The sequence below is a fragment of the Solea senegalensis genome, linkage group LG15 (genome assembly GCF_019176455.1).
Source record: "Solea senegalensis isolate Sse05_10M linkage group LG15, IFAPA_SoseM_1, whole genome shotgun sequence".
Classification (NCBI taxonomy): domain Eukaryota; kingdom Metazoa; phylum Chordata; class Actinopteri; order Pleuronectiformes; family Soleidae; genus Solea; species Solea senegalensis.
Window position 1 is genome coordinate 11,898,049 of NC_058035.1, and position 27,252 is coordinate 11,925,300.

The following is a 27,252-nucleotide window of genomic DNA, read 5'->3' on the forward strand; positions in this document are numbered from 1 at the left end:
AAGCTATATTCATCTGGTTTGAACAGTGTGCGAGGTGGGAGGAGGCAAGGAGGCTATAGCAGCGTGAATGGACAACAATGTCATTAGCTTTTAAGGTAGAAATTAGTTGGAAAGGCTTATCAATGAGGGAACCACTAGTGGAATGTAGCATCTGTGGATCTTTGCAGAAAATTAAGAATCACACCCTCAGTAATTGAACACTGAATTATTATTAGATTAGATAAACGGCATTTTTCTCAGTCAGTCATACAGATACAGATGGTTAAGGCTCGGCTCAATCAAGACAGAATTCCATGTGTTTAATCAGGTCTTGGTAGTGACTGGCAGGATACTGGGCCAGGCAGCCAGGACAATTCAGGAAGCTTTCATTGAGTACACTTCTGCTGGTGGAGGTGGGTTTCAGACTGGAGAGCTGGAAAGAAGGGAGGGTTTTGAATGAATGGACTGTAAAGTGAGTGCAAAGTACAAGAGGGTCACAGAATGCATGGATCTTATTGGCTACTGAAGCCATTTAGCCTATTTTAGATCATTATTTCGGTCTTCTAGGTCACTCTGCTGCTGTACACAAACTGGAAAAAAATGCTGTATAATGTCTACTCTACACCAAACAGTAGACACAAACAGTTAAAGGATAGCCAGTGACCATAATGCAGCATTGACACTCAGGAGAGATCCACATGAGGCTAAAGAATATTGGACTTACATTTATTAAGATGTGTAAATAAGCGATTGCTTGCTTACAATTGCCCCATAAAAAAAATCAGTGCCCGAAAACTACATATGCAACTCACAGTATTACACAGTATTACACTAATTGGTAATCTATTCATTTGCTTAATTAATGTTTACTTTTTATGCAAAGGATTTGTCAGGAATCTGACCATTTGCTTTGTTAAGTGCCTCTCACCCATAGAATGTAAAAACAAAGTGGAGCTAGTCTTCCAGTTGCTAAGTTGAGTACCATTTTGAAGCAAAATGATTTGACATGACACATTGACTGGTGCCGTGTCAGTTTTTGACACCAATCTGCACAACAGGCACTTATTGGACAGTACCAGATGTCAATCACACAAGTGATCTAAAATGTAAAATTTGTCATTGCACTCAAAACAAAGCAGCGTTTTAGGGGGCATATTTTTTCTGGCAAACATATGAAGGGTGATTTTCCTTTTCAAGCAAAGACATAATATTGCATGTTGTTGAGTCTTCAATATGTAAATAATTACATAATTTGGCTTTAATTAAAAGCCAGTTAAGAGTGTTGTACCTTTGCCTCCAGGTCTGCAATCCTTTCCTGGTCTCCACGGTGAGAGTTAAGCAGATACTTCTGAAGGAGTTTAATCTGAAAACAGATAAACTTACTTTCAATTTGCCTTGCATAATTAAGGTAAAATTTAGATTATTCCGGCTGGGGTGAAAAAAATAGACACACCTGCAGCTCAAAGGTCGCTGTCCTACGCTTCTCTTTATGCAGTCTGTACTCAAGGTCTTCGGTCTTTTCTGTCAGATGTTTGACTTCATACTCGGAGCAATGACCATGCAGCTGCTGCTTGAGCTCTTCCACCTCCATCTCCCTTTCTTTGCACCTACACATCAACTCATCCGTCACATAGCTGACTTAAACCATCACCTTCACCATTTTTGAATGTGAATTCTGACATGTATGTTTACAAACAGTGGACAAACCACTTTTGAGCTGTTGTCAGTTTCTGTTTGGAGAGGTTGAGCTGCTCCCTGAGCACGTCCAGCTCTTCTTTGGCTTTCTGTAGAAGTCTTTCATAAAACTCCTGCATCTGGCACATTTTCTTTTTCTCTACAAAGAGCGACAACAAGAAAAGAAACACATTTTCAAATGCAGTGTGAAGCCAAACATACCACATAAAGCTGTGAAATATGGAATAAATAATATTGCCGTATTATTTATTCTAGTATTGGTCCAGTGGTTTCTGTTATTTATTTCTATTTCAAGTCTTTATTAGTGGAGCCTGTAGCACTTTGATGTCACTCATTTTACTTTTTAATTCACTCTTTATTATTTTTGTCACGTCTGTGTTGTCTGTGGTGAGATGCTTGTCAAAAGATGACACTGTCTTGAAACTGCAAAAAAATCTACTGACTGAAAGCAGGCTACTCGAGTGTAATCTTGATATCTAAACAACCTTGTTGTGACAGTCTGTTGCCCCCTGTTGCCCCAGTGTTGAGTGCCCACTGCCCACTGCCCCTCTGGCTCACCATCTGAATGGTCTTCATTGTCCTGATTTGAGCGGGCCTGATTGGCTTCATTCAGCTGCCTCTCCAGCCATAACATTCTGGCCATGACTGCCCTCACACAGGCCTCTCTCTGCTGGTCGTATTCCAGCAAGTGCTTGTTCTTCTCCAAGGCCTCAGGGAGAGTGAAAAAAAAGAAGAATGAGAAGCACATAACAGAGACAGAGGGAAACAAGACTTGTGCCAGAGGGTGGGTCGAATGCACAAACACTCCACAAGACAAGTACACAGTACATAGACGCATGGTCTTACTGACAGACAAATGTGCACATAAACAGTAGTGACTAAACAGTAACAGAATATAGGTGGATTCGGGTTCACATGAAGGCAGAAACAGAAGTTTGTTGACCGTCATCAACAAAACTCTTACATCTCTGAGGTGATTTTCAAGCTCTGTTTGTGTGTAGTTTGAGCCTTGTTCATCCGACTCCTGATAGCAAACAATAAAATACAACACATGCTTACAGATACTGTGAAAACCAATTCACTTAAAAGCATTACAATGTTGAGACCAAATGCACTGAGATGGGTGTTTGTGCTGTATATGGAAGTTTTGTTTTAATGGAAAACAGTGTGAGGAGGCTGACATTTATCAACAAGGGCTGCCATCTAGTGGTATAGAGATGCTATCACACAAGATAGGCATCATTCAAATCAAACACTCTACAATTGGCAACAGACAGAAGATATTTTGACCTGCCACAGAAGGTAAAGCACACGTAAAAATGATAAAATGGTGTGTTTGTGCTGGCTCCCTCTTGAGACACAAAGCAAATTCAAAATGTCTGCCATGAAAATTGGTGATTATAATTTGTAATTGACACTATTACAAAAAAAGGTGCATGACTACACTGAACATGCATTTTATGTCTTGCCATTAAGACAATTTTTTACCTTCTTTCCTTTAACTTTGTTCTCAAGATATTGACACCGAGCTGAGAGGCTCACAAGCTTGTTCTTGATTTCTTCCGTCTCTCTGGCGTAAGCAGATACCCTGTCTTTATTCACTCCCTCCATCAGGTTTGACCCTTTCTTACTCAGCACTGGTGGTGAAGCGGTCTTATTATGTTCATCCATCAGCTGCTGAGAGTTCTCCATCCTTACAGTTTGAAGAGAGATGAATCTCTACCAAGAGACAAGAGGAGAAAGTGGTTTCAATAATGCTCATATACTGTAAACAAACACCTTCCCTGATTCAACAAACATTGTGCACGATGTTACAGTACAGTAAGTGTAATTTTGGCCAACAGTCAAATAGTTGAGTATATTCACCTGCACTAGCTTGAGATGCTTCGAATGTTGACGAGATAACTCGACCAGGGCCTTTTTCAGGCAGGCATTCTCCTTCCTCAGGCAGCTAATGACCATATCTAGCCTCTTCCTTTTCCAGACTAAATCCTTATATTTGGACGATGCCATCTTTGTCATGTGTCCAATGTTGCAAGAGACACACACAAACATAAAATTTTAGATTGACAAAAGAACATTAGAAAGTTGTCAACAGCAAAAACCTAAGTTGACGAATAAAAACCTAATCATTATGCAGACTAAAACATAATATTTTCTGACACGTGCATTGATTTAAAATGCTACTCACAGTTATTTTAATCAGTATTAAGAACATGATTTCTCATGTTTATTCACTAGTAATATTACCAACATATTTAAATAGATAAGATTTTTCATTTACGTTCATTTAAGTTTAACATTTATGTATTTGTTGGTTAATGTATACCTTCTTGGATCAGATAAATCAGATCCAGAATGTAAAATAGCAACTTAAACATAAAACAAAGTTAACTTACAGATATCTTCAATAATTGGTAAATTACACTAGTCTACTGCTAAATCAAGCTAATTTACCAGTAAATTAAGCTAACTCTTATTAGCTTGGAATTAGTTATAGTTATAATAATGTTTGCTTCTGTAAAGCGTTGATGAAGTAGAATTTGAAATGCAAATAAAACTTACTGAAAAATATCTCAAGAATTCCACTGCGGTGAATGTTTATTCGTATTCAGCAGAAAAGAAGCGAAACTGATGAACAAGCCACCGTGCTGCGTTCAAGGACCCAACGGCGTTTTGACGAAAGTTTTACTGGAACTGCAGTTTGATAAATGAACAATAAACATGCTATAAATAATAATAATCATGTTATTTTTCTTATGTGAATAAACTTTCTAGGAAGTGAAATGAAATAAATATTTACTTGTATTTATATCACGATACGGTGCATATCAAATTTCTCACAGCACGTGAACGTGGCATCTTGTTCACATCACCACCTGCACTTTGTCCTTTTAAGCTGGTTTTATTCAGTATTTAAGCAGTCGGGTTTTTGTTTTGTTATTTAAAAAGGGGTGTCTGCAGTACCGACCCAAAGACTCGAATGTGAGTACAGCACTGAATGCGAAATGAATTTTGTTTTTGAATTTAAAGAAATTATGAATGCTTGAGTTACATGTGGAATAACCCTTTACTTCATAATGCAGTTAGTTTAATTAGTTAATTAAAAAAGTTAGAAAATGCAGTCTCTCTGGTCATCCAAGTCGTCTGGTGGTACTGTAGCCGCCTGAAACTGCAGCCTCCGGTACTGCAGACACATACTATTGATTTTTTTCTGTGGCGATGATGGCCACTGTGGGGCGCTGTGGTACAACAGAGGATGACCATGGCAATTTACCTGGACAGTTTGGTGAATCTACCAAAATACATCGAATTAATTTCGATAAAACTTTAAGAAATAGACTTTTTTTAAAAAAAGGAAAACGTGTGACAATCATTCTGCTCTAATTATTTATTATTATTATTATTCTTATTATTTTAAAGTACTTTGTCCTGAAGTCATTGTTGTGACTCATAAGCTACCCTCCGGTTTTATCCTCTCTACTTCGCACACACATCTGAGCCTCTCAGTTCCTTCTGTCACCTTTCCATGACTTGCTGTGGAGTATGATGTTGTTGTTTTTTGGTTTCTTCTTTGAATAAAATCGGACTTTATTAAAATGCTGCGGGTCATTGTGGAGTCCGCAACTGGGATCCCCAAAAAGAAACTTGGAAATCCAGATCCAGTAGCTGCCGTTGTCTTCAGAGGTGAGAGCTTTTTCTGATGCTTCATGTGTCCCAGTGACATTTTTCTATTTGCTGTGGTTTTTATGTCACTTTTATTGTCATCTTTTAAGTGTCTGGACATGACTTTTGCACTCAAATGTAGCAGCATGTTCAAAAAAATACTTCAATCCTTATAAGGTCAGAGTGACCCCACAGAGAAGCTGCTTTGTTTATCTCTTTTACACAGGTTTCCTTAGTATTTTGACGGACAAAACTTAAAAAAAGGATATGCAGCAGTAGAAACAAGACAACACAAAAGCAGTCACTAGTCCCAGAATACCAGGCAAAAAAAACATAGTTTTGTAGGTAGTATATTGAAATTCTGCCATTAAATGTTACAAACTAAGCCTTTACGTCATGTTTTGTGTTGTGTGTGGTTCCAAGACAGAATAAATACATATATAATAAATAATAAATAAGGGGTTCATCTGTTTATCCAGTTATTGATTTTGGACTGATGTGTTTCTCAAAGTGATTTTTATTTGTGCTCACAGGTGAAAAGAAGAAAACTAAAGTGGTCGACAATGAACTGAATCCCACCTGGAATGAAGTAAGTGCTGCCATAACACATAATAGTATGCATTATGGATTAATTGACCTGCCAGCTGTTATTACTGCTGTTAACATCACTGTATATTACTGAGACAGTGTCTTCCTTATAATTACAGGTGCTTGAATTTGACCTGAAATGCTGTCCCCTGGATGCTTCCTCATTCATCAGCGTGGTAGTGAAAGACTACGAGACAATTGGCAAAGATAAGTATGTGAATAAAAAAGCATCACACATTGAAATGACCACATTTAACCTTGTTATAACAGGTTTTTGATTCATCGCTGCACATATTTACGGCAATAAAAACATCCTTACTTGACTTAACATGTTTTCTGCTAAATATCAGTACAAACCAGGTTTGTCCTAAACCACGCAGATGTGCTCATGTGCACATTTTTTTCTGTGGTGAATGAATATGTGACCTTATTCTGGCCTCGCGGTGTGACAAACCAGCAGTTTTTAAGTAATGATAACTTCTCCATGGCAACATGAGGGGCAGTCATTCCAAATAAAACCCCTTTTCCCCCAAATAAACAAACACACATGTATCACAATGTGGAGCAGGTAATGTCTGAAGTAAAAAAAAAAACACTGAGAAAATGCTTGTTTCTTTACATTTCTCAGCTTAAAACATTTATTATTATCTTTTCCCAGGGAGTACGTAGAGGTGCATGTTTTAACTTCACCAAGCTGTGTAACCACAGGGCTCACTGTGACCGTGTCAGGACTTGCAGTGTCAGTCATGATGGTGCTTTGTTTCCTTCACAAGAGCACTGCAGCTCCTAAGCAAGGAATGTTGCCTTAAAAGGAAAAGATAAATTCCCCTTTCACTTTCCACAATAGACTCACTCTGCACACTTATTATTCATAACTCTATTTTAATTTAATGTGTTGTCTTTAATTATATTACACTACACTTGTCTTTGTGATATTATTAAGTCTGATGCCTTTTGGGTTTGCATGCAAGAAGAGCTGTTAAGTAGTAATGTTTCCACTCAGTCATCATAGTGTCTTACTGTGTATTGAATACATTTATAATTTGAGGACACTCATAGACATAATGCATTCCATAACCCCTTACCCTAACCTAAGCCATCATAACTAAATGCCTACCTAAACCCAATTGTAACCCTAACTCTAAAACCCGGTCTTGACCCCCCAAAAGTCTCTTTAAAGGGTGATAGAACAATTTTCACTCCCTAGTTTATACATGTTTTGGTTGTAAGATCACCATACAAACACACATGCAAACTTGTTTTTGTATCGTAGTAAGGACACATCATTGACATAATGCATTTCCGAGCCCCTTACCCTAACCTTAACCATCATAACTAAGTACCTTAACCCTAACCCCAACCCTAAAACCAGGTCGTAACCCTGAAAAAGCCCTTTAAAGATAGGTGTTTAGGATTTTGGAACTCACAAAGCTATAAATACAAATACCCACACACACACACATTTTTCCATGATCGCTCTCTGTACCACATGAGTGACTCCTGGCTCGTCATTGGCACACGGTGGTGATGACTGGTCATATTTCAGCCTGTAATGTTTTGCAAAAACGAAGCAGATTTAGAGGGAAGTGTTCTCCCTTAGCGACTCATTGAGAGCACAGTGAGAAATCTAGAAAATCTTTGAAAGGAGAGTCAGGAAGGAGAACATCTAATCTGTGGTAACATCATGATAGACTGTACTGATTGCTTTGTTTGTTTGGCAAAAAAGTTTTTTTTCCCCTCTGCTCCAAAATTAGTCTTGTCTTCTGTAGTGGAAAATGTGTCCCTTTGCCAGGGATATACTGTAAGCTTCTGGCTCTTTTCACTGTAGTTAAAGTGGAAAAGACCCAAATGCTTTAAACTAGACTTCCTGGAGAGCTAAGTGAACAAATGTATAAAAACTAGACCATCTTTTAAGCTCTGGGGAAACCCGGTCATATAGTATAGTGCCCACACGACAATTTATAAATACAAAAAAATAATCCTCAAAGCAGTTTACATATACATATATATGTATGTGTATATATGTATTCATATATGTATATATATATATATATATATATTTATACATGTTTGTGATTACTGTGTTGTGTTTGACCCCCTCTAAATTTAGATTATTATTGAAGGGGAATACATTCAAATTCAACTGTACTTTCAACTTCAAATATGCAGCTAATCTGGATGATTTCCAACAGCAAATGTGCTGGCATGCAGTCAACTCAACTCAGCTGAACTCCAATTTTATTTATAGAGCAGGTTTAAAACAACACAAACACAGAGAAAGGTTTCTGTATTTCAATCTGTGACATGAGACTGTGGAATAGTATAGACGTGGAAACAAACATCCAACTGTTTCAAAATCCTGTACATACAAGCTTTATTTATTTGTGTTCATTATTGCTCGGTCCTTTTGTTTTTGTTTTCTATACATGCAGACATAGAAAAAAGAGTAAGGCATGTTTTCATTTCTTGATTAAGATGTCAAATTATAGTTATTTACTTCCTGAACAGGTTTATTCATTTGTTTGTTTGTCTGTTTCTTTTACATCGTTCAAATAAACTTGCCATGCTGCTCCTTCTCCTTGCCTTGCTTCTATATTTGTCCTCCTTGTAACTGGGCACAGACCGCCCAGCACATGCCTGTGGTAAAAGTTAATTGCTTCCATCTCTCAGGGTTCTTTATTTATTTTATTTTTATGTCTTTTTACAATTATTCCTTGTTGTGTAGCAAACTCACTTTCTCTCAAAGGTTGTAACTTGTTGTAACAGTAGTGAGGAAAATGAGTCCTGATGATTGTGACACAATGGGATGATTGTGGAAAATTCCTGACACGTTGTGGTTATTAATTACCATTATGTCTGGTTGGGCGACAGAATAACAGTGTAGGTGTTGTCGCTCACGTGTTCATATGTGAAGAAGTGAAATTGGGAAGTGGAAACCAACTGATTCAGAGTGCCAGGCAATGACAGCAATGAAACACTCACCACAACATCCCTCCCTATTGTTTTTTTTCTTCTAGCCACTCATCCTTGCTGCTCTTTTAAACAAAGGTTATTGTTTTGCTCCAGCTGTGCTGGTTCACTTGTTGAAGTTTGTGTGACTGTCTGCTTTTCAGATTCATTGGCTCGGCAAGAATCTCTCTGAAAGAGTTGGCCAGTGGTCAAGTGAGATCCCTCCCATCCAAGAATGTGCCCTTGGTCAATGAGAAACAACAGGCTATTGGGGTGAATAACATGGTTTTATGACATTTCTGCCAAACTGAATTTGCAAAGATAATTTGAGATGATCATGCTGATTGAGAGAGAACATCTTCTTTTTTCTTTTAGGCAAATATTAACTTGTTGATTGGGTATGAGCCACCTGCCAACACCACACCAAACCTAAACGAGCAGCCAGACGGAGACATGTCCCGCAATGTGGATGATGGTATGTAGAATTACAAGATGTGCTAATGTGGTAGAGTTCAAGATATATGATTTATTGCACGATTTAATACCTTATTTTATATCGTATTTGCCACTGAGAATGCTGGCAAGGAATTTTGTCATTTAAACATCTAAATAAAATTTTTCTACATGAATAGGCAAAAAAAATACATAGAACACAAAAAGAAAGGAGTCTTCTCCTCTGTCCGTCTGTCCTGGCCTTAGGAACTCAATATCTAATTTCTTCTAATTTAGTTTAAATTAGACTCATGGATAAACTGATTCAAATTTGGTGGTCAAAAGATTAAAGGCCAAGGTCACTGTAATGTCACAAACCCTATCTTTGGCTTGTAAAAGCAAAACCTCAGTATCACCTCCTTGGAATCCTTTTAAATTAAATTTGTCACAGATTTCAGTTTATTGTTAGAAATTGAAGTATATTTTAAATAAGTGTTTAATAGTTGTGAAATACAAAAAATTGCCTTTATTTGTGCTTTATTTGAAGGCTGTGTTTTATCTTGCGCTTCCATGTTTCTGCAGCTGCCCTAACTGTAGACAAAACAAGCAGTGTGTGTGTGAGTTTCATGTTTTCAAACAAAAGCTTATTACAAAAAATGAAGGAGATAAGAACTACATCCTTTTTGGTCTGTGAAGGTGACCTTGTGCCCCTGATGTTTGGGAAAGGGTTGGGTGTGCAGAGGATATTTGTGTGGCTCAAGATTTGAATTCTTTTAAATACGAGCACTGAGCAGTCATTTTAGTCAGTAAACATTAAAGCTGTAGTGTGTAACTTTTAAAAGACAAATAAAGGTCCGTTGCATTCAAACCATTCAACGTCAAATGAGTTCACACTCTGATGATTAAGCTCCACATGACTCTCTCTGCGTTTCTCAGTGTAACAGTGTTTTGTTTTTCGCGTCACCTGGCAACCACGACTGACAGAGGGAAGGCAGACGCACGACAGCTGTTCTAGTAAAGTTACACACTGGAGCTTTAAAATGGAAGCATTGTTTATGAACATGGTTCTGTTGCTATATTCTCTCTGGTTATAGTCATCAACAATGTCAAGTCTTTCTCCGTCAATCATCCGATCATGATGGATACAAATTGAACTCAGAGAACAATACAATGAATTTACAGATTTATGTTTGAATTGAGGGCTGCACAGTTGGTGTAGTGGTTAGCGCTCTTGCCTTTGCAGCAAGAAGACCCGGGTTTGAACCCCGGCTGAAACAAGGGCCATTCTGCATGAGTTTGCATGTTCTCCCCGTGTGTGCGTGGGTTTTCTCTGGGTTCTCCGGCTTCCTCCCACAGTCCAAAAACATGGATCATGGATAAAGCGGTAGATGATGGATGGATGTTTAAATTGTGACAGGAGGCAGTGATGAGAGGGAAGAGGGGGAAGAGGGGGAGACAGACGTGGACGGAAGTCCTGGATCTCCCACTTTGCCAAACCAGCCTGGGAAGCCCAGCCACAAGCCACTGCGTCTCAGCCGTAAGAGACACAGAGCATTAGCCAACAGGCCTCAGGACTTCCAGGTATTGTTTAAGTTGTCATTACCATGTTCCTGGATAATGTAAATGCCAGTTTAGAGAGAATTACTTTTTGTTCATCACATGAATGACAGCTGAGTTTGCCTCTGTGAGTAATAACTCCCCCATGATAGAGAACTACCAACATGTGAACACCCAAAATTTGACTCATATATTTTTCTTTAAGTAAGATATTTTGGTTTCCGTTACCTTTTCAAAAATAATCCAGGTTAAGTGTCACATAATTGTTCAGCTGCCACGCTTGATGTTTACAACGTCCAGATCCGTGTTCGGGTCATTGAGGGTCGACAGCTGCCTGGCAACAACATCAAGCCAGTGGTTAAGGTGAACGCATGCGGACAGACCCACAGGACCAGAATAAGAAGAGGAAGTAACCCATTCTTTGATGAGGTAATACGACCTATGTCACACAAAATGCTTCCCTTCTTAAAATAAATATTATTCACTTATGGTGTGTGTTCAACTGCTCTACACGCCTCGGCACGGCACGGTTAAGTTGCGTTTCCACTAGCATAGTAGTGCCTGGTACCAGGTACTTTTATGCGTGACGTCGACAGACTGCCGGCCACTGATTGGTGCAGCCGTGCAGTGATGACTCCGCCCACATTGAGTAGTTACTTTTTTGTAGTGGAGATGCAACCTAAACCGTGCCGTGCCGAGGCTGGACCATAGTGGAAAAGGGCCATTACTATACCTTGTGTTGCACACTGTGGCTTTTTTTTTATCAATCTTTGCCATCTAATCCCTGCCACCTTCAATAACCATGTGAGGCGTTTCTATCTTTTATTAGCAGCTTTGGTATGACACTGGACAGAGTCCTCAGGTGTTCACACCTAATGCACCTTATATCTGTTTTGCTTTCCCTCAGCTTTTTCTGTATAAGTACTGTATAAGAATAAATGGTGTTTGACATCAAACTATACATGAAAAATATTTAACACAACATTTTGTCTCTCAGATGTTTTTCTACAATGTCAACATGCTGCCCTCAGAACTGTTTGACGAGAGCGTTAGCCTCCGGGTGCGTGGATAATTCTTTTAATACGTTTTTTTTTCTTTCTTTTGCATTTGCTAAAAGAAATATTCCCACATTTCCTTGACAGGTTTATGACTCGTTCTCCCTCAGAGCTGACAGTCTAATGGGAGAGTTCAAGGTATTCCAATTCGAGTTCCTCTCAGTCACAGTCTCTGTTTGTTTTAAACTGTGACTTTTAATGATTTGTCACTCACTATTGAAGCAGTAGAGCAGCTTTGTCGCTTAAACACAAATGTCTTTCCTGCCATTTCTTTCTTTCCTGTGTCGCCCAGTTGGATGTTGGCTACATCTATGATGAACCAGGTCAGTGTTTTTCCATGTAAAAGTACATTTGTATATATAATATGAAGCTGTTTGAACATATTATATAATGTTATACTATGTCTAGGTCATGCCATAATGAGGAAATGGCTTCTCCTGAGTGATCCTGATGACTCCAGCTCAGGGGCCAGAGGTTACCTGAAAGTTAGCTTGATTATTGCTGGCACTGGAGATGAACCACCAGTATGAGCCTAAGTGTTATTCACCATTATCATCACATTGCCCACAAATGACTACACGCAGAGCATAGGTCAGTGCTGAAACTCCTCTCCTCTCCTGCAGTCCGATAGGAAGGAGACGAGTGAGGAGCAGGACGACATAGAAAGCAACCTGTTGTTGCCAGCCGGTGTCACAGTGCGATGGGCTACTCTAAGTCTGAAGGTTTACCGTGCAGAGGATATGCCGCAGAGTAAGTGATGCCACATTTCTCCACCCCCTGCAGCATTGTTTTGTCACATCTGTTCACTGCGTTCACCTGTATTTATAAAATGCTTTCTTCTGCAGTGGATGACGCTTTTGCTCAAACAGTGAAACAAATCTTTAGAGGAGATGGGAACCGGAAAAATTTGGTGGACCCATATTTAGAAGTCACCTTTGCTGGGAGGAAGGTATTTCATGTTTAAAAATGTTTTTGTTTTTTTAAAATAAATATTATTGTGTGAGTATTGTATTATTTTGTTCATTCGCAATCAAATTTTTTTTTTGTTTCAGCTGTGCACCAAGATCATTGAGAAAAATGCCAATCCAGAGTGGAATCAAATCCTCAATCTCCAAGTCAAGGTGCAAAAGATGCATATTACAGATTTGAACCGTGAAAACACATTTCTTGAAATTCCCTCCTCTCAAAACAGTGAACACAAACCCCTTAAAATTTAAGCTACACTCACAAAACGTGTTTAAATCAAACAATTGCTTAAAAAGCATTACAAAATGAAAATCCCTTCAACCTTTAGCGCAAATTAACATATCCTTCTGCCCCTGTAGTTCCCATCTATGTGTGAACACATCAAGCTGACTATGTATGACTGGTAAGAGCTGGAAATCATTCAGAAACACGCGCAGTTACTCTACATCCTAACTGGTATTTGACATGTTGACTTAATCTCGGCAGGGATCGCCTGACCAGGGACGATGCCATAGGGACTGCATTTTTGAAGTTAAGCTCAATGTCTGCTCCTGGTGGAGAAATTGACGGTAATCATAGCAGTTATTCTGTAATAATTATGAAACAATTGTTTTTATTGTGATGTTTCCGCCTTTACGCATCTGTCTTACTTTATTGTTGTAGGAAGCACTGCAGTATCAGAGGTTGGTTTTCTCCCAGCTTTTGGGCCGTGCTATGTCAACATGTACGGAAGCCCCAGAGAATTCACTGGACTGCCCGACCCATACGAGGAACTTAACAAGGGCAAGGTAGTACAATTCCTTCAGGTTCAAGAGTTTACTCTTGTATTTCGTCTTTATCATCATGATAATATGTACATGATCTCTCCATAAACCTTCCATTTGGATGTGTTGCAGGGTGAAGGCGTCTCCTACAGGGGGAGGGTCCTTGTTGAACTGTCCACTCAGCTGGATGAGAAGATTGATAAATATGTTGATGACATCTCCAGCGATGACATCCTGGTGGCACAGGTTAAACACCTAAATCCTTAAGACGAAGGACGCACTGTTTTAAACCCAGAAGTTTTTTCACGAGACTGTCAGACACAGACACAGTGATGCTTAACTCAGTCAAGTATCATGTCTGACAAGTAACTGTTATTTTTCAAGATTGGGTCAGGACCCAGAGACACAGATTTGCTTTTGTTACAGATTGTATTGGGTCACAAAAAAACTGATGTAAAGCAAATATTACAAATATTAATATTATTATAACTGCAAGTGAGAAGAAAGTAGAATATTTTTTCACCACTAACACTGGAACATCTTTCTTTTTTTTTATTTGAGTATAGAAATACCAGCGGAAGAGAAAGTTCTCCCTGTGCGCTGTGTTTCACAGTGCCTGCATGCTCCAAGAGCCGGGTGAACCAATTCAATTCGAGGTCAGCATTGGTAACTATGGTAACAAGCTGGACTCCACCTGCAAGCCCCTGGCTTCCACCACCCAGTACAGCTATGCTGTGTTTGATGGTATGAAAAAACAAGTCTGCATGGATTGTGTTATGATGTTAAACATGCTATAATCTGTAATCTGGCCCATGACTTTGACCACAAGCAGTTTGACGGTGAATTACACATTTTTTCTGTACCGATTATCTTTTTGAGACTTACAAGGGAGCTTATGTGCATTACGTGGTGAACTCTTTAAACTGTATTTAAAATGACTGGGTGTATTTATTTTGTATCCCACAGGTAATCACTACTATTACCTTCCCTGGGCTAACACTAAGCCTGTAGTGATTCTCACCTCATACTGGGAAGACGTCAGCTACCGCCTGTACGCTGTCAATGTCCTCCTCTCCGTTGCTGAAAGACTGGTGAGCAGAAGTCGTCGGCAGCGTCTTCCCAAATGTTGCACTTTAACTTTACAAACAGACTGACGTATGTAATCTGACGTATGTAATCTCCGCTTATCTGTCGTTGTAATTTATTCAGGAGTCCCATCTTATTTCTTTAAAAACTGCCATCTTGGCTAAGATGCCGGAGGCACGTTTGGTAGAGATTTGGCTCAAACTCGTCAACCACATGATTGAGGATCTTAACAGGTAAATACATCATAATGTATTTTTGTTATCACATTACATTGTAACGTTGCATTACTGTAATGTGGTCAAATACATGTACAGGTCTCTGTTTGGACTGAATTCTGTTGTCCTTTGACTTTGGTGTTTGTTCTGACAGTGTTCAGCTCCCAGTGCTGGAGGGTCAGCCCAACCTTACTGCACTGGACCTTCAAATAAAAAACCTGCGTGATGCCACTGTGAACAACATGAGTGAGATGGCCAGTCGAATGAGAGAGGACGCCACAGATGTTAAGGCCACTGTCAGTGACATTGAAGACTGGCTGGACAGAATCAAGCAGATGGCAGAAGAGGTTAGAGAAAACTATTTTCTAAGTTTGCTGCAAGGGGTGGATGCTATGCTACCACTGCTTTCAAAAGTACAACGACATGACTGAGACCTGATTTATGTCACTGAAGTGTTTTGCATCTCCATTAGCCTCAGAGCAGCATGCCAGATGTGATCATCTGGATGTTGAGAAGAGAGAAGCGAGTGGCTTTTGCCCGGGTCCCAGCGAACCAGATCCTGTTTGCCCCCGTTAGTGAACAAGCCTGTGGCAAACACTGTGGAAAGACACAGACCATCTTCATGCAGGTACAAGGCCAATTAACATGACATGACCTTGAATGAAAGAGCATGTACCCAAACCATAAAATAGCCCCAAACCAAAATTGGACAAAAGATTATGGACATTAGTCTATCTTTTGGGGGAGAATGGCCAGTGGTGAAAATTGACTACGCAATTTGATTCAAGAACGTTACAAGTGGAGCAATTACCAGTAACTAAATCCATATTTTGTAGTACCCCATGGACAAAAACAAAGGTATGAAGATCCCGGTGCAGCTGCGGATCAACATGTGGCTCGGTCTCTCTGCCCATGAGAAGAAGTTCAACAGCTTTTCCGAAGGGAACTTCAGTGTGTACGCTGAAATGGTACAGTTGCTAAACAGGATATGAGCTCTTTTCTTTTTTTTTTGCTCATATTTAAGCTGATACTGGAATGTTGTTATCTCTGCAGTATGAGAACCAGGCTCAGGTGTTTGGGAAGTGGGGAACCACTGGACTCGTGGGTCGCCATAAGTTCTCCGATGTGACCGGAAAGGTGAAACTCAAACAAGAGCGGTTCCTTCCACCACGTGGATGGGAATGGGATGAGGACTGGCTTATAGACCCTGATCGTTGGTGGGTTTTATGTTGCTCAATTTGTCATGCTTGCAAGCGCACAGGACACTGCATTGATTTCAATTCATTTGTACAGCCTAACCAACACCTTATCCCAAATATTAGCCCTATCCAGTTAATGCCCAACTGTAACCTTAACCTAACTGTAATCATTTTTAGCCCTAACTTTAACCAGAGCCTCACAAATGTAGGTTCTGTCTCACCAGATCCAGGTTTTAAGCATAAAAACTACTACTCTATGGTTAGTGTGCACACACAGGTTTACATCACTGTTCTTCTCTGCCCTAAACTTAATCAGTTCCCCAGGTATTAGGTTCTGCTTCATTAGGACCATGCTTTGGTCTCCATGAGGACTACTGGTCCTGACAAGGTCAGTATTTATGCCAGAAAAGGTCCTAAATAGGCAACAAATACAGTTTAAAGTATACACACACAAACAGCTCTGGAGGAGTCAGGGCAAAGTCTGTTTTGAGCACTAACATCCTGTTGCCACTGTGCAGTTGAACAAGCTCTGTTAACCGGCAGCAGTTATGATGAGTTGCTCCAGCCACTGAACAGACTCAATATAAACACAAATACAGGAAATGAAAAGGAATTTCAGCCAGTGTTTTTTTTTCTTTTTTTTGGGAAAGGGTCTCCTTCCCTCTCCCTAAGTGCCTCCTTCATCTGATGTGTTTACATTCCCCACTGAGGGTCATGTAAATAATTAGCTCTCTGGTAATTTATGTTGCTCCGGGTTGTTTATCATCCTGCATTGCTGCAATGTTAGTCACAAAGCCTCTTGCTGTCGTGTTGTTTTCTACAGCGTGTTGACAGAAGCTGATGCTGGCCACACAGAGTTCACCGATGAAATATTTCACAATGAAACACGTTTTCCTGGTGGGGATTGGAAACCTGCTGCGGAGCCCTACACAGATGTGGTATGATAGACACTGCATACATACAGTGTACACATCTCTGGGACATTTTCTGAAAATAATGTGGGTTAAGATAACAGGACCAAAGCCTGTCTAGTCCTGCTTGTGTTTAGTCTAGGGTTGCCAGCTTCCTGATAAGAAAATAAGGAACAGTTATACTCAGTTACATATTACTCACTACTTCCCCCCCCCCGATATACTGCACTTAAGACAGGCTACATTGCCGGCCACACACTTCACACTTCGATATAATGCTTTTATTATGCTTTTGCAATTTTCTTTTCGCCCGAGCAGTATCCACGTGTCGCTATTTTACCTTTACATATCGCCACATCTCCGTTGCTATGATACCCAGGAAAGACAGATAGATTGAGAGGGCCTGACAGCAGGAGGACGGTTTTATTTTCCCTCATACAAATCGTTACTGGACTAATGTGTAATTTGGTTTTGCACTGACTTGATAATCAAAAATAGGGAACAAAGTGCGTCTCCGTATCTGTTTAATATGGAACGGAATCCTTACTTTACAGAACGGTTGGCAACCCTAGTTTAGTCTTATCAGTTTCTTTTGTGCTATTGTGCTATAGTATTTATTCTCAGCAGTGTGTTCTTGTGACGTTTCACCTCTCTCTCTCTTAGTATGAGAAGTTAGACATCTTGAAGAAAAGAAAACTTTCATGAGGGTTAATCAAAGTTAGGATGTCACTTTCGGTAACATTACCAAACTGAACATTACCTGAGCTTAAATAACTTGAAGCTGCTTCTATTTCTCTTTATTTTGCTCCTATGTCTCACAACTAGTAATACGTTTCAACCTTTTGTTTCCACTGCAGTAAAGTAAAATCAGCTTCATTTTCCTTTCACCTTTCTAGTTTCCACTAGAAAAATGGATTATTATGTTTGTCATGTCAGTACGATATTTGTTAAAGTATGCCAGTAAAAGTGCAAGAACTCCAGATACAAATAAAAGCGACTTGATTCGACTTTGAAACAGTAGGCATATCTGATTTCAGATTTTATAAGAAACCATATGAAACACAATGTTAGAGACAAGCTGGTGAATGCATTCAAGACATTTACAGCTAAAGAATCAAAAAACAATCCAAAAATACAGTGCAATCAGAAATAAAATCAGTTCATGTTGGTTTAAGGTTTTGATTACTAATAAAAATAATAACACTGAGAAAGTCTTTGTGTCTGTGAAACTCAAACCAGCGTGTGTCTTCACATAACATTGAGAGGATTTAATATTAAAATAATTTTGTGTTTATTAGGGTTACAGCAAAGAAAATTTTATTTTGTGGATGACACAATTAAAGAGATGGACATGACATAAATGAACAGCAGTGTGTTTTTGTTGTGTAGAATGGAGAAAAGGCTCAGAGCCCAGCAGAGTTTGACTGTCCTCTCGGATGGAAGTGGGAGGATGAGTGGAGTTTTGACAGCAACAGAGCTGTAGATGAGAGCGGTAACATGGAAACAGGAGCTTAAATGTGTGATCACAATCTTTACGTTTGAAGTATTTTGTGTCTAACACAGCGTGTGTGTGACTTGTGGCATTAGGTTGGGAATATGGTGTCACCATTCTTCCTGACGATAAGCCCAAATCTTGGGTGGCTGCAGAGAAGATGTACCACGTCCACCGCAGGAAGAGACTCACGCGGCGTAGAAAGAAGATTTCTGATAAAGTGGCTACTGCTGAAGTGAGAAACTGGTAGATGGTAGAAAGAGTCAATGAGAGCGATACAATGAGTGCAGTGCATCTAATATCTTCATGTCCTTGTCTTTTGATTAGCGACAAGAACCGGGGGAAGGTTGGGAATACTCGTCGCTGATTGGCTGGAAATTTCACAGGAAGGAGCGCTCCTCTGACACATTTCGCCGCCGCTGCTGGAGGAGAAAGATGATCCCATCAGACTGCATCGGGGCGTCCGCCATCTTTGGATTGGAAGGGGCATTAGTGAGTCTTAGAGCTGCAGTCAGTGATATTGTTTAGTTAAAGGACCACTGTGTAAGAACTAGCGACATCTAATGGCGAGACTGTAGACTGCAACAAACTGAGGACTCCCTTTCCTATGTACATCAGAAAACTAACACATCCCAGAAAGGAAGCCATCATCAACAAGTGCATTGAGCTGTCTTATCAGACATGAGGTTTTAAAGTATTATTTATATATATATATTATTATTCATATATATATATATATGTATATATATATATACATATATATATATATATATATATATATATATATATATATATATATATATATATATATATATATATATATATATATATACATATATATATGCTTCAGAACTCAAAACTGCTGGCTTTTATGTCTATTTGGGCTGCTGTAGTGACATGGCAGCGCAAAATTGCAGCCAGTGGAAAGCAAGGCCCCCCCTGCCTAAAGCCCATATTAACCCTTCTATTACCAATCCTATTTTCGACAACAGCATGTGTACTTCTCATTATCATGTGTTGGACTGCCAGATAACTGCCAGATATCGAAAGTGAAAGATCTAGGAAAAATGGGCTGAAAGAAGCACTCACTCGGTGAACATTCTTTGACAATTCAACAGCCATAAAATCAAAATAAATCCTGATGGCCTGATTATCATGATGGCTATAAGAGTAAATGTTGCACACTGGACCTTTAACTATAACACTGTGTTCACAGATCTGGAGTGCTGGCTCAGTCTCAGGGAGTCTGACAGTAAATCTGTGACAAAATGTAAACAATCTGGTGCCAGAATTACACAAAGAGTGTAGTTTGTGAGTAAATGGTTCCCTCACTAAATGCTTTCATTAGGTGATTCAGAACGTTTCATACTGTCCTCTTGGTAATATAACTGGGCTTAAGTTTCGTTCAGTCAAACGGAAGATTGTGGTTTTTTGGTTACCTTTATATGTTTCGAGCATTTCCTGTTGTCTTCCTCAGAAGAATCACACGAAATGTTACGTGTAACATGTAACATGTCCTCCTGTGGCCGCAGTGACAGACAGACAAGCCTGACTGAACTAAACTTAAGCTCAAGTTCATAACGTGAGAAAGGAGGGAAATGCCAACAGCACTAATGGACAGGAAGTTAACCAGAGCTTTGTCAAAATGTGATGCTGACAACAGCTGAGTAATATTGCTGAGTGTGCATTATATTCTTGAAAGCCCCCTACCAACATTGTAGTTGACAAAATTGTAGCTTCTATTTTTCCATGTGAGTCATATCCTCTAATAATCCTTGTGTGTGTACTTGTTCCTTTCAGGGTCAGACAGGAACAAGTACATTTTTTTATCTCTGCATTTTGTTGTTAACAGGGCGTTGACGTGGACGAGAAGGCCAGCAAAACGGATAAAGCCAAAATATTTGGTGCCAACACACCCAACATTTCCTGCCACTTTAGCCGTAAGTCTTGACGGGTCAGATAAAATGAATTTCTGGCCCCTGGAGCTGATTAAAGTCTTCCTGCCTGGTCCTAATGCAAGATAACAGCACTAAATCACTACGTCTGGAAAGCCTGGATAAATATGTCCCCCATGTTTAATCAGTGGTGCAACGTGTGTCCTGTGAGATTATCTTGTTTTTAGTGGTGATACAGTTTGGTATTCTCACCCTCTAGGGTCTTACCGTTACCACCTGAGAGTGTACGTGTATCAGGCACGGAATCTTAGTGCCATGGACAAAGACAGCTTCTCAGGTAAAAAACGCTAACCCCATCGGTGTCGACGCTTAGCTTTTTTCTTCGTCACTAGGCTGCGTCCTGCAGAAGTGAAGCATTCAGTCTGTGGTTTTCACATTTGCACACAAAGAAAATGAAATGCTATGATCACAATATAATACTTTTACGTTTCACTAGATCCCTACGCTCATGTGTCCTTCCTACATGTGAGTAAAACCACGGAAATCATTAAGGCCACTCTGAATCCCACATGGGATCAGACGCTCATCTTTGAGGACATTGAAATCTATGAGGATCCACAGAGGATTGCTCGCAACCCTCCAGATGTGGTCTTGGAGCTGTATGACAGTGATCAAGTGGTATGTCATGAGTTTAAATCATACAGACCTGTATTCTAGCCAAGCATGTCCTCAGGTCCTAAATCTGCTTGTGCATTTTTTTTTTAACTAGGGTAATGATGAGGCCATGGGTCGTTGTACATGCCCCGCTTTGGTAAAACTGAACCCCAGTGTGGCTGTCACCCCAAAGCTACTGTGGTTCCCAGTCATCAGAAAGGGACGCACTGTTGGGGAGGTACTACTTGCTGCTGAGCTTCTATTGAAGGACAAGGTTAGTAATTCATATATGAATGTAAATGTATTAAACTGTCCTTGGCCACTTTATTAGGTACAACTGTTCAACAGCAAATTGGGGGAAGAAAAATGATATACATGATTTTGAACATGATGTGGTTGTTGGTGCTGGACTGACTATTTAAGAAACTGAAGACTACACCAAGTGTCACTCATTAAAATATTAGGTGTCCTGTGCGCCTGATAAAGTGGCGAGTGTTTAACTTCACTTTGGAGGTGATGCTGTTTCTTTGCCTCTCAGGTAAACGATGGAGATCTGCCCTTGATTCCTCCTCGGCGCGGGGAGAACCTCTACATGGTTCCACAGGGAATCCGGCCTGTTGTGCAGCTCACTGCCATCGAGGTACAATCATCAACCAACCATTTCAAACACATTGCATGATCAGACAAGACCAGCCCAGCCTGAATATTTCTCTTGTGGTTGCATTTCTCATCTGTAACTTCCTTCTTTTCTCTGACCTGTCTCCCACCACAAGTTTTTAATAAGTGTGTTCATGTGCTCATGTGATAACCAGGTCTTGACCTGGGGTTTGAGGAACATGAAGACCTACCAGTTGGCCACTGTTTCCTCCCCCAGTTTGATTGTGGAATGTGGTGGTGCGATCATTCAAACTGCTGCGATCAAGAACTTCAAAAAGAACCCAAACTTCCCTGGATGCGTGCTGCTTCTTAAAGTGGTACCGACCATAAAACTCTGTCGAGCATGTCCCGTTTCACATATTAAGACCTGTGTCTATATTTTTGTGTCCATTCTCTTCTTCTTCTTTATACAGCTTCTTCCCAAAGAGGACATGTACACCCCTCCCATTGTGCTGAAAGTAATCGACCACAGACCCTTTGGAAGGAAACCTGTGGTGGGTCAGTGCACCATCGACTGCCTGGACAATTTCCGTTGTGACCCGTATCGCATTAACAATGACGTCTGCATGTCTGCTAGAGGTATATACACACAACCATGAACTGTCACACATTCAAACTCACATTACAGACAATATTTTTATCCATTTGCAGTGGCAATGATTGCTGCTGCCCAGGGAGATGTTGTCATAGACATCGAGGAGAGACCCATCATAACAACTGAGGTAACTGACAAAATAGGTAAAAAATAATTGAGACTAGTTGTCACAGAATTACCGATAGGCTTGTAGTGGCATAAGTAATGCAATCTACTGTTTTTGATGTGACAATTTCTCTCTGTTTGTTTCCCTCTTTGCAGCTTGCTGTAGAAAAGGTAAGATTTTCTACTTTCTCAGATATTTAACTGATCTGAAGCATCTTTAGAAACATTAACATTGTCCTCATCTCTCCATTCTGCAGGAGGAGGAGACAGTAGACTGGTGGAGTAAGTTCTATGCCTCTGTTGGGGAGGGTGGAAAGTGTGGGCCCTATTTGAAAAAAGGATATGACACATTACAGGTGAGAATATGTCCTCACACGTTGTAAAAAAAGGAAACGATATTATCTCAGCACCAACAACCACATCATGTGTTAGTTTTTCAAGCGTTGTGATTTTATGGTTACAGACAGGCTCGTGACCTTCTAGCCCTTTTCCAAATCAAGTGAAAAAACTTGACTTGACATAGGGGTTTCACATCAAGTTGTGAAATTCAGGCTCATGAGTTGTGTTTTTGTTTGGTGTTCTATTCCAAAAGATGACATGTATAATTTCCTCTCTATGATGATGATGATGATGTGTGTGCATTTTTGTGCCGTGTGGTTTTCAGGTGTATGAGGGTGAACTAGAAGAGGTTGCAGACTTCCAGGGACTCACTGATTTCTGCAGCACTTTCAAACTTCAGCGTGGAAAGACTGAAGATGAAGAGGAGGATCCCTCAGTGGTCGGAGAGTTTAAGGTAACAGCGTCAGGTTTTATAGAGCAGTCACTGTTGCACAGTTACTTTTCCTGATCTTTGTCTGCCCTCTAGTGGGCAAATTAAACGATTCGCAGCAGTGTAGTGTAAAGTAATACAGCCTGTAATATATATTTAATTTAGTACAGCATACTCATAAATACAATTTGGATTGTCTGGGTTATTTTTGGATTTATTGTAACAAACATAGCTAGTGAAGATGTTTTTCCTTTGGGGGCTCATTGTAATGTGTTTGTATGTAAACAGCATTTTCTTCTTATACAGGGATCATTCAAGATTTACTCACTTCCTGATGATCCAGGGATGCCGGCACCACCGCGGCAGTTCAAAGAACTTCCTGAGAGTGCACCTCAGGAATGCGTGGTCAGAATATACGTAGTGCGCTGTATTAACCTGCAGCCTAAGGATACAAATGGCTTGGTGAGTTTTCATTATTCATTGCAGTTTAGTTACAAATCCCTCTTTGATTCATCTACTGTATGAAGCTACCGGAGATAAATTAATGTTTTTTTGTGTTTTAATATCAGTGTGACCCATACATTAAGATTACACTGGGGAGGAAAACATTGGAGGACAGGGATCACTACAGACCAACCACCCTTAATCCAGAGTTTGGGAGGTGAGATGAGGATGTGTCCAGATTACAGTATTTATTTTCTATTTGTTCAAATGATCACCACTTTGCGTAGGATCGTAACAACAAAAACAAATATAACATATGATTTGTTTACTTTTTTGCCCAGGATGTTTGAGATGTCCTGCTTCCTGCCTCAAGACAAGGACCTGAAGATCGCTGTGTATGACTTTGACTTACTGAGCAGAGATGAAAAAGTGGGTGAGACGGTCATTGATTTGGAGAACAGGCTCCTGTCTCGCTTTCGGTCCTGCTGTGGCCTGCCACAAACTTATTGTGTGTAAGTTGGCATTCTTACAGCTTCTGTGTGCTCTTGAAATATAGCTACAACCACCAAATCTACAATCTCCTCTTGTGTGTTTCCTGTGGTTGAGATCGACTGATGATGCTCTGATGGTGCCTTTATCCGCAGCTCAGGGATCAATCAGTGGAGAGACCAGATGAAGCCCTCACAGATCCTGCAGAACGTGGCCAAAGTGAGGGGTATTCCTCCTCCGCGCATAGAAGGGGACGGCAGCTCGCTGACTTTCTCAGGAAGGGAATATGTCCTGCAAGATTTTGGTACCACTGATAATTGCTTATTATTTGTACAATTAAAGGTCCAGTGTTTAACATTTACGAGGGTTTATCGTTTACCATTTCCAATTTCTGTCAAGTAAAAATTAATTCACCTCAATTTTACACACTGGAACTTTTCAGTTGTTTTACAGTCTTGCAGAATGTTACAGTAAAGTGTGTCCTTTTGCAGAGGCCAATCTTGTGATCCACTCACACTTGGGCCCAGCCAGAGAGAGGTTGGCGCTGCATGTCCTCAGAAACCAGGGCTTGGTACCAGAGCATGTGGAGACGAGGACCCTGTTTAGCTCCCATCAGCCCAATCTGTCCCAGGTTAAAACAACAGCAATTGCACTGCACTCATTTTTTTCAGTAGTTACAAGCAGCTGAGCATGAGCGCACTGCTGTTTGAATTGTGTAATACCTGAGTTGATAACTTGCATTATTTCCCACAAATATAGGGACAAATCCAAATGTGGGTTGACATTTTCCCCAAAAGCCTTGGTTTGCCAGGGCCGCCATGTGATATCACTCCACGCAAAGCCAAGAAGTGAGCAAGACTTGTACTGAGCAATAATACAGTATTATTTGATAACATGATGCATGGAGCAGTGAAATATGATGGTATAATTGAAACAGATACTTCTTGCGGGCCATCATTTGGAACACAACCGATGTCATTCTGGATGAAACCAGCATCACTGGAGAAAGTATGAGCGACATCTACGTAAAAGGGTACAGCACCTTTCCCAATTGTTACCTTTAAAATTCAGTGGTATGTGCTTGTTTTGGGTTTTGGAATTAGATCATCTGAATGAAACATTACTATATTTTCTAGATGGATGCCAGGAATGGAGGCGGACAAGCAGAAGACTGATGTCCACTACAGATCCTTGGATGGTGATGGAAATTTTAACTGGAGGTTCATCTTTGGGTTCGATTACCTGCCTGCAGAGCAGCTGTGTGTCGTCTCAAGCAAAGTCAGTGATGTTGTGGATCGTGGATGGAACTGTTCCTATTTATGATATTGATAATGTTTTTATTTGGTACATATTGCGCTTTTAAAAGGGGTATTTTATTTCATTTTCATACTTACTTTTCATTTATTATACATATAATTACTTCTATGGAGCAACTGTGTAACCACATTTTGTTTTGACAGGAGCACTTTTGGAATCTGGACAAAACTGAATTTAGGATTCCTCCAAAACTGATCGTCCAGATATGGGACAATGACAAATTCTCCTTGGATGACTATTTAGGTGAAACCCTGTTATTTAACTTTTCTTTACCTTGACCTGACAGAGTGACAGCATTGAAAGCTTATTATGATTGGTTTACTATGATTTGTGTACGCTATCTGTGCACCAGAATGACCCCAAATGACAAATTTTTGCTGATACAATTGTTATATTCATATCTCTGTTGCAGGTTCACTTGAGCTAGACCTACTCCATATGATCCCTCCTGCTAAGACCCCAGAGAAGTGCAGCCTAAAGATGCTGCCAGCAGCGACAGTCTCAGCCATCTCCAAACAACCACGACCCAACTCCCTCTTCTCCCAGAAGTCTGTACGAGGGTGGTGGCCATGCGTGATGGAACAAGATGGGAAGTCTGTGCTGAGTGTATGTTAATATATGTAGGAGAGTTGGTTAACGTGGTTACATTTTATTTTCCTGGTCGATTCAAATATAGTATGTATTTCCTAATTTCACAGGGTAAAGTAGAGATGACCTTGGAAATTGTGGAGGAAAAGGAGATGGAAGAGAGACCCGCAGGGAAAGGAAGGGATGAGCCCAACATGAATCCTAAACTGGATGCACCGAAGTATGAACTTTTAAAACAAAAATAAAATATAATATAATAATATATAAATTGTTTAACATTAATGTAGATAATGGGAACATTGCCATTTTGGTCTTCTCAACAGCCGCCCCGACACATCATTCTTCTGGTTTACAAACCCATGCAAGACCATGAAGTTCATTGTGTGGCGTAGATTCAGATGGTTTTTCATCGGAGGAATTCTTCTTCTGCTGGTCATCTTGTTCCTTGGGATCCTGTTCTACTCCCTACCTGTAAGACCACTGTGTTTGCATATAATGGTTTATGAAACTACTGCAATTATTTTAACCCACGATAACAGTGGTGGTAATTTGTCTAAAACACTTAAAGTAAAACCTCTCTGTTATATAATTAGGGATTTATCTTAAAAATGTGTTTTTCATTCAGTAAATCTGATATTCCTGTGTCCACAGAATTACATCTCAATGAAGATTGTGAAGCCTTTCTCCTGAGCTTTGAAGAGAAGCTGTTGATTTTCCTGCTGCCAAATCGTTGGTGTTCAAACTCATTACTCTTCCTCAGAAATATGTCGTAAAGGGCTGATTCATAATATAATAATCCAAGATGTCTGTTTTTTTGTACTATCAGTATTATGTGTGTTTGTATGCACCTTATCTTTTGTATAGCAAATATTTTTTTCTACCATAACATTTTAGAGAAATCACCAATGTCAAGGAGCTGATTTTAGTAGTTTTATATAAAGAGATTCTTCATATTTTGGAATGAAACACCATCAAACAATGCCTGTCCCTTTTGGCCTACATATTTATTTCTTTATTCACTTTTTGCAAAAACTCTGTCAGACGCCACTTAACACAACTGGCAGAAATTAAGATTAAAATCATATAGAACTTTGTTTGGATTCATTTGTTCATAACTTTGTTTTTTTTTCTGAGAACTGAAGCTCAAGGAAAGAACCAAATATTATTTTTATTATTCATAACTGC

General features: G+C 39.8%; 2 protein-coding genes across 4 annotated transcripts; one reads left to right on the plus strand and one right to left on the minus strand.

Annotated features, from left to right (window-relative positions):
• Positions 1 to 206: 206 nt before the first annotated feature.
• On the minus strand, positions 207 to 4,363 carry LOC122782051 (centrosomal protein of 55 kDa-like). 3 transcript variants are annotated; one of them, XM_044046244.1, is made up of 8 exons: positions 4,240 to 4,363; positions 3,541 to 3,687; positions 3,163 to 3,393; positions 2,233 to 2,698; positions 1,687 to 1,813; positions 1,433 to 1,586; positions 1,268 to 1,342; positions 207 to 412 (listed from the first exon to the last, which is right to left on the minus strand). In XM_044046244.1, exons 2-8 carry the CDS (start codon positions 3,685 to 3,687, stop codon positions 275 to 277), a joined length of 1,338 nt encoding a protein of 445 aa, XP_043902179.1. In that variant the 5' UTR covers positions 4,240 to 4,363; the 3' UTR covers positions 207 to 274. The 3 variants fall into 3 exon arrangements, with proteins under 3 accessions (XP_043902179.1, XP_043902180.1, XP_043902178.1); XM_044046245.1 differs by lacking the exon at positions 4,240 to 4,363 and having other exon boundaries at positions 2,233 to 2,383; positions 2,639 to 2,698; positions 3,541 to 3,711; XM_044046243.1 differs by lacking the exon at positions 4,240 to 4,363 and having other exon boundaries at positions 3,541 to 3,711.
• A 619-nt stretch (positions 4,364 to 4,982) lies between these two features.
• Positions 4,983 to 27,160, plus strand: myofl (myoferlin like). The gene is made up of 53 exons (XM_044046678.1): positions 4,983 to 5,361; positions 5,874 to 5,929; positions 6,048 to 6,139; positions 9,042 to 9,150; positions 9,253 to 9,352; positions 10,727 to 10,890; positions 11,167 to 11,295; positions 11,864 to 11,926; positions 12,009 to 12,059; positions 12,214 to 12,244; positions 12,330 to 12,445; positions 12,545 to 12,671; positions 12,767 to 12,870; positions 12,974 to 13,042; positions 13,247 to 13,290; positions 13,374 to 13,456; positions 13,551 to 13,675; positions 13,784 to 13,897; positions 14,218 to 14,395; positions 14,618 to 14,742; positions 14,861 to 14,970; positions 15,107 to 15,299; positions 15,425 to 15,580; positions 15,789 to 15,920; positions 16,006 to 16,169; positions 16,975 to 17,089; positions 18,452 to 18,554; positions 18,650 to 18,789; positions 18,882 to 19,046; positions 20,407 to 20,494; positions 20,709 to 20,786; positions 20,946 to 21,127; positions 21,219 to 21,377; positions 21,642 to 21,743; positions 21,916 to 22,077; positions 22,174 to 22,339; positions 22,412 to 22,482; positions 22,617 to 22,631; positions 22,718 to 22,816; positions 23,125 to 23,253; positions 23,536 to 23,691; positions 23,799 to 23,890; positions 24,015 to 24,185; positions 24,318 to 24,466; positions 24,654 to 24,793; positions 24,922 to 25,010; positions 25,100 to 25,195; positions 25,299 to 25,440; positions 25,623 to 25,722; positions 25,892 to 26,085; positions 26,178 to 26,287; positions 26,391 to 26,538; positions 26,719 to 27,160. The coding sequence occupies exons 1-53, from the start codon at positions 5,274 to 5,276 to the stop codon at positions 26,755 to 26,757; spliced, it is 6,123 nt and encodes a 2,040-aa protein (XP_043902613.1). The 5' UTR covers positions 4,983 to 5,273; the 3' UTR covers positions 26,758 to 27,160.
• Positions 27,161 to 27,252: the final 92 nt, after the last annotated feature.

Excerpts from the sequence above, each read along its gene's own strand:
- myofl (XM_044046678.1), top strand. The coding sequence starts at position 5,274 with ATGCTGCGGGTCATTGTGGAGTCCGCAACTGGGATCCCCAAAAAGAAA. Across the intron at positions 13,291-13,373 it reads AAGCTGACTATGTATGACTG|GGATCGCCTGACCAGGGACG; the intron begins GTAAGAGCTGGA and ends TAATCTCGGCAG. Across the intron at positions 16,170-16,974 it reads CTTATAGACCCTGATCGTTG|CGTGTTGACAGAAGCTGATG; the intron begins GTGGGTTTTATG and ends TGTTTTCTACAG.
- LOC122782051 (XM_044046243.1), bottom strand. The coding sequence starts at position 3,696 with ATGACAAAGATGGCATCGTCCAAATATAAGGATTTAGTCTGGAAAAGG. Across the intron at positions 1,814-2,232 it reads CAATGAAGACCATTCAGATG|AGAAAAAGAAAATGTGCCAG; the intron begins GTGAGCCAGAGG and ends CGCTCTTTGTAG. Across the intron at positions 1,343-1,432 it reads CAGCGACCTTTGAGCTGCAG|ATTAAACTCCTTCAGAAGTA; the intron begins GTGTGTCTATTT and ends ATCTGTTTTCAG.